This window comes from Populus alba, chromosome 1 (assembly GCF_005239225.2).
Source record: "Populus alba chromosome 1, ASM523922v2, whole genome shotgun sequence".
Classification (NCBI taxonomy): Eukaryota; Viridiplantae; Streptophyta; class Magnoliopsida; order Malpighiales; family Salicaceae; genus Populus; species Populus alba.
Window position 1 is genome coordinate 45,490,350 of NC_133284.1, and position 7,307 is coordinate 45,497,656.

General features: G+C 34.2%; 1 protein-coding gene across 1 annotated transcript; it reads left to right on the forward strand.

The window, feature by feature from the left end:
* Positions 1-1,029: 1,029 nt before the first annotated feature.
* LOC118038212 (receptor like protein 22) lies at positions 1,030-3,804 on the forward strand. The gene has a single exon (XM_035044533.1). It carries the CDS (start codon positions 1,030-1,032, stop codon positions 3,802-3,804), a length of 2,775 nt encoding a protein of 924 aa, XP_034900424.1.
* Positions 3,805-7,307: the final 3,503 nt, after the last annotated feature.

A 7,307-nucleotide genomic window follows, 5' to 3' on the forward strand; every position in this document is an offset into this window, starting at 1 on the left:
TAGGCCTATGACCTAGAGCGCATGCGAGCCTTTACGGGCCTAAGCTAATTTTTATTTTTACTTTTTTAAAGGTTCCACCCTTATTTTGTTGAAAAAAAAATTTAGCAGGCAACATGTTGGCTGCAAACCCAGATTCCAGCCACACAGTTGTTGCTGAAAAATCAAGGGGACTTGCCTTTTGCCCAAAAAAAATCAATTTCTAAGTTAGTTCAATTGAAAATCATCTCACCAATATTAACAAATCATGTCGTCAACTCCAAATACCCAAAAAATAATCCAAAAAACTGAAGTCAAACTAGTTTAGTTTTGGCCGCTCAAATCTAGTTTTTCATGTAATATCAAGGCTATAAACAACCATTATGAAGTCTCTCTCATCTCATGAAACTTGTGAACACCAAAAAAACTCATTTTGGTGGCCGGAATTTCTCTCTTCTCGTCAAAATCCAGTAATCCTCTTTCTTTGTTCTCTCTAACTAAGAATTGAAAAATAACACAAAAAATATTGTGTATGAAAATTGATTTTTTTTAAAAATTAAAGGGACCTAAATGATATATATTGCATTATTTTTAAAGATCGAGTAACAAAATGGATTTTTCATTCAATCTTTGACACGCCACTCATGAGTGGTTGGTGTTTGTTTTAATTTGAAATTTTATAAGTTTTTTATTTTTTTATACTTTTAAATCATTTTAATATGAAAAAATTAAAAATAAAAAATATTTTAAAAATCAACATTTCTATTGTAAGACAAGTCTTCATCAGGAAATAATCGAATTAATTTGAAGACACAGAAGTCGGCATTTCTCTTCCTGTGGAATCGAACCTCCTAGCGTATTGGTTGGTCCCATAAGTAGAATTGAATTAAAGTCATCGTATGGGACAATGTACCAATTTATTTCTTCTGATTTTGTATTCTTCACAATCACAGTGTTGTATGTCCACACAGTCAATGCCGCTGTTTTGCTATAAAAGGCTCTCAACTCCCTCTTCTGAGCTAACATCAAAAAATTATCGAAAGGAGCATCATTATGGCTTCACCATCGTATGGGCCTCTGTCATTCTTGTGCTTTTTGACACCATTGTTTCTTTTAATAAACACCGTGCAGCCACTCTGTCATGGCGTCGAGAGATCTGCCTTGTTGCAGTTCATGCAAAGCTTTTCCATCAGCAACAACGCTTCCATTAGTTCTTACGCTTATCCAAAGACTGCATCGTGGAAGATCAGAGGAGAGAGCAGTGATTGTTGCTTATGGGATGGCGTCGAGTGTGATGAGGACACTGGCTATGTTATTGGCCTTGACCTCGGAGGTAGTTCTCTCCATGGTTCTATCAACTCCACAAGCAGCCTTTTTCAACTTGTTCACCTTCGAAGGCTTAACCTGGGGGGTAATGACTTCAATTATTCTCAAGTTCCTTCTCGACTTGCCCTTCTCTCAAGTCTAACGTACCTCAACCTTTCCAATTCTATGTTCTACGGCGAAATTCCCTTAGAAATCACAGAATTGTCTCACTTGACTTCTCTTGATCTTGGTCGAAATGTTGACTCATCTGCAAGAAACTTGTTGGAACTCGGAAGCTTCGACTTGAGAAGGCTAGCTCAAAACTTCACCGGGCTTGAGCAACTTGATCTCAGCTCGGTTAACATTTCTTCTACCGTGCCTGATGCCCTCGCAAATTTGTCTTCATTGACATTTCTCAATCTCGAGGACTGCAATTTACAGGGTCCAATTCCATCATCCTTCGGTGATCTCACCAAACTAGGCTATCTAAATCTCGGACACAACAATTTTTCAGGTCAGGTTCCTCTTTCGTTGGCAAACCTAACCCAACTTGAAGTGTTATCTTTGTCTCAAAACAGTTTCATCTCCCCAGGTTTGTCTTGGCTAGGAAACCTAAACAAAATTAGAGCTTTACATCTTTCAGACATCAATTTAGCTGGTGAAATCCCTTTATCTCTTAGGAACATGACCCGACTTAGTCAATTACATCTCTCCAATAATCGACTAACAGGGAAAATTCCATTATGGATCTCGAACCTTACCCAGCTCAAACTCGTGCATCTTAGACACAATGAGTTGCAAGGTCCAATTCCAGAGTCCGTGTCCAAACTTGTGAATCTAGAAGAGCTCAAATTGGAGTACAACCAGTTGAGTGGCACTATAGAATTCAGCATGTTTGCTAGTCTCAAACACCTAACAGTGCTCCAAATACGCCGTAACAATTTGACAGTGCTCACTAATATCAGTGATAACACTACACTTCCAAAGTTCAAGTATTTGGCATTAGGTGACTGCAACTTAAGTGAGTTTCCAGATTTCCTCAGGAGCCAAGATGAGTTGATCTACTTGCATCTAGGTCGCAACAGGATTCAAGGCCAAATACCGAAATGGCTAGGGGACATAGGTCACAAAACTCTCTCGATTTTGATTCTCCGAAGCAATCTTTTCATTGGCTTTGAGCAATCATGGAAGCTTTCTCTTTTGACGAAGCTACAGTGGCTAGAACTCGATTCTAACAAGCTTGAAGGTCAACTCCCCATTCCACCACCTTCCCTCATCGGTTATAGTATTTCAAGTAACTCTCTGACAGGAGAAATTTTACCATCTCTGTGTAATTTGCGATCGCTTGGTTTCCTTGATTTGTCTTACAACAAATTGAGTGGCATGTTTCCAAACTGTTTAGGCGACTTCAGTGATTCGTTGCTTGTATTGAATCTATCAAACAATTTCTTCCATGGAAGAATTCCTCAAGCATTCAGAGATGAAAGCAACTTGAGAATGATTGATCTAAGTCACAATCAACTGGAGGGTCAGCTGCCAAGATCATTAACAAATTGCAGGATGATGGAGATTTTGGATTTGAGTTACAATAGAATTAGCGACAAATTCCCATTTTGGTTGGCAAATCTTCCTAAGCTGCAGGTACTCATTTTGCGATCTAACCAATTCTTTGGATCAATAAAAAGCCCTGGTGCCATGTTAGAGTTTCGCAAGTTGCAAATCATTGACCTCTCCTACAACAATTTTACGGGTATCTTGCCATCAGAGTTCTTTCAGACCCTGAGAAGTATGAGATTCTCTGATCCTAAGGAGTTCGCATACATGCAGACAATCCATAAATTCCAGTTGCCCGTTTATTCCAGGGATTTTACTTACAGATACGAAATTAACTTGGCAAACAAAGGCGTGTATATGAAATATTGGCAGATCCCAAATGTGATTGCAGCCATTGACCTCTCAAGCAATGCATTCCGAGGAGATATTCCACAATCCATGGGGACACTTGAGAAGGTTAATGCGCTTAACCTTTCAAATAACCATCTCTCAGGTGACATCCCGTCAGTGTTGGGGAACCTCGCAAATCTTGAATCATTAGACCTTTCACAAAACATGCTCTCTGGAGAGATCCCTCAGCATTTGACGCAGCTCACATTCCTTGCATACTTCAATGTCTCTCATAACCAATTGGAGGGTCCCATACCACAAGGAAAACAATTTAATACTTTCGATAACAGTTCATACGAAGGTAACTCGGGATTGTACATGAAAAATTTGCCAAAGAAATCCGAATGTTCTGAACCTCCACAGCCTCCAAACTTGCCAAAACATCAAGGCTTCAATAATATTCTTCCAAAAGATATTGAATGGATAGCAGTTGCGATCGGATATGGAAGTGGACTTGCGGTAGGAGTGGTTGTTGGGTTGAGAGTTTCCGCAAGAATACCTGAATGGTTTGTGAAGACGTTTGGAAGGACGCAAGGCAACCGGAGGAGAAGAGAGGTTAGGGGCGTGCGCCGCCGTTGATTGGTTTTTCTTGTTTCTTTTTCCCTCTCCCTTTCCTTTCAGTAGGTGAAGGAATATATTTATGTACTTGTTCATTACGAATTTAGCTTTTTCTTTTTCCCTTTTTGAAACTCCATTTAAAAGGGGAGCTGTCTGGAACTTCAGTTTTTATATTATAGAGTTTACATTCCTCTTTGTACACACTCATTGTTAGAGTATTTACACTTTTCCTACGTCCTCGATAAGGAAGGTCTGGTGTGTCTATAGATATGCTTGTAATCTCAGTTGTGAAATCAAGAAAAAAACATATCTGTTTACAGAATCAAGGGGTCTTGAGTCGAGACTTTCCTTAATACAAAAAAAAAAAAAAAAAATACTGAAATAGAATTTCTTATGATTGAGAAAATGCATTATGCTTTCTACGTATCTTTCTTTTCTTCCCCTCTCCTCGGTAGGATGATGATTCAGTGTTTACCTCGATAGAAGCCAAAGTCTGACAAGAGAGCCGAGACTACTTCTGAAAGAATGAAGTATGTTAACTGCCATGCATGCTGAGGAAGGTGGTGGTGCGTGCTAGTTGCATGGTGACATGCGCATCATCTAGTAAAGAAATCCACTGTCGATGCCACAAAATATCCATGGGTCCCTTGACCTCGCTAGATTAGGAAGAAATAATTCTTACCTTTGCCATATATTGTGAATATACCTCGATATGACTTGTGGGTGAATTTATTTATTTTTTAATTATATAGAAAAGATATCATGATAATATAAATATTTTTTTTTTAAAAAATAAAATTTAATTCATTATTTGAATGAATTTAATACTCAATTAATTTAATAATATAATTAAAAAAATATCAACAAAAAATAAAGCAAAAAAAAATAAAAATGATTCAATGCAAAAATAGAATGCTTGCCAATATTATGGAAATATATCTTTATTAAAATATCTCAATGATTTTATTTGTTAACAAAATAAAAATAAAATGAAAATAGGATGAATTGTATAGAAAGAAAAATGAAAAACAAAATGAATCTCAATTCCCAGCAAATAAAATATTGAATTATAAAATAAAAAAATTAAATAAAAAATAAATTAACCCGATTCTATCTAAGTCATCACATAGGTGAATTTTTAAAAATACATCCTCCAAAAGAACTAGGCATTATAATTATTTTTTTTTATCTGGCTTGAAAAAATATCAAATCAAATCTATAACATAGTCGTTGGATCGAGATAAATTCGTGGAAAGTAGACTAAATAAAATCAAGAAGTTTCATTCTCAAACTAACCTAATATTGAAGGGAAAAAATAAAAAAATAAAAAGCAATAAAAAAAGATTGGAGTCAAACCTGGTGAACTTATTGAATCTATGATCCAAGACATGATATCGAGATAGCTAAATAGAAAAAAAAAAGTAAAAAAAAAATACCAATTTTCAATAACAAATTCAATGATGATGGATAAAATTTTTTTTAAAAAAAAACAACATAAAATTCCCAACCAACCAAAATAATTAGGATTAAGCTTGGAAAAAAAATCTAAAAAACGGATAAAAAAAGAAAGAAAAAGATATATAATTTGAAAAATAAAAATCAAATCAGATCATAAATAATGAAATTGAAAAACAATTTCATTTAAGAAAAGGGTAAGAAAAACTAAAAAACAATAAGGACCATATTTAATCAATATAAAAATTAAATGTCAATGGATGAAATTGCAAAAAAAAAATAACTCAATAAATGTTTCAAAACCAAATATATTCTAATAAAAAGAATGAGGACCTAATTTGACTCAATAAACAAATAATTAGACTTCTTTGTTTTTTTTTCCGCAACAGCTCACATTTTTCTAGGAAGTGAGAGAGGAAAGAAAAAATGTTTGGTCAGAGCTCCACCACCATGCCTATAACAGCACGCACCTCATTACCGTGATGAGAGCAACGAGGTGCATTAAACGCTGCCCTGAATGGTGGTGTTCAGAGCTGTTTTGACGCTACACACCCCATCAAATAACATAGGAGGGCCAACTATTTTTAATTAAAATAGTGTGTGTGTATATATATATATATATTAAAATATCCTATCATTGTTGCATAAAAATAACAAAAAAACCATAATAAAATAACTAAAATATTCTTGAATCTAATATTATGAAAGCTATTTTTGTTAGGGGTGTTTTAATATATTTTTATTCCACAAAAAGATTTGAAAACCCCGAAAAGCTAGGACAAACATAAGAAGATTCTGTTTATTATACATGAAAATTTCATTTAGTAAAAAAAATAAAAATAAGATGCCATAGCCTTCAATCAAGTATAGCTTCTTTTAGTGACTATGAATTATGATTATTTACTATGAAAAATGTTTTCATGTCAAATCTTTTAATGTTTTTGCTAATTTCATTGTACATTAATTGAATGTTATATAGTCTCCAAATACTAGCCAAAAACCCTTTAATTGATCCAAAAAAAATTCATAAAAATACATGCCCTAAAATTCCCAACAGTTCCCAAATTCAAATTCGTCTTCTTAAATTCCCAATAGCCCTAAAATTTATTAAACCATCAACTTCAACTTTAAATCTCTTCCATTTGAAATCAATAGTTGGATCCATTAATAATCTTTCTTTCCCTCATAACTACTATCAGATTGTTCACTAACTTATACGTTAATATCATCTTTATCACTACTTATCTTTCATTCGTTATCAAAATCAAAGGCACCATACAAAGTTTAACCAATAGAAAAATCAACTTGTAAGTTATTAATCCATTTATCTGTAGCTGCATTATAAAATTCAAATCCTTTATCATCGAAATGAATATAATCATTGTCTACCTCACTATCATCATTAGAATCCACATAAACTCTAGCATTAACACAACATCAGTATCAATGCTCATTTTAGAATTCATTCCTTCTTTCATCCCAACACCCATTTTAGCACTTATTTGAGTGCTCATTTTAGCATTTATTTTATCCTCCATTTCAACATTAACTTTAACACCTCACCTATTTCAACACCCATATTAGACCAATACCAGAACATCAAACATCACTACCACTCACATCATCACTTATTTCAATACCCATTTTAGCACCTATATTAAGATTTTCCTTTCCATCACCACCAATATCTAAATTAGGACTTTCTTCCCCCAATAAGCAATACCGCTTTATCAACATTATTATGAGTACATCAAAATATTTGGTTCTAGGTGGCATGCCATCTTCGAGATTGTCTAAATAGAACCTCGACATTTTCATTGTTAAAGATTAGTTGTTGGATCAACATCATCATATAAATGCACCTTATCTTTACCTTTATGCATATAAATTACCTGTAAGGCCGAAGCATCATCTAATATTCTGTTGCCTTGCCATTGCTTATGCAAATCTATGCAAGTCTATATCAAATATTTTCTTACATATGAATAATATGTCTATGCAAGAAATGTAGTTAGAGCTATACATTTTAAAAAAAAAAACATATGATGAACTCTAATCATACACAAATA

Coding starts and splice junctions, on each gene's coding strand:
- LOC118038212 (XM_035044533.1), top strand. CDS start 1,030: ATGGCTTCACCATCGTATGGGCCTCTGTCATTCTTGTGCTTTTTGACA.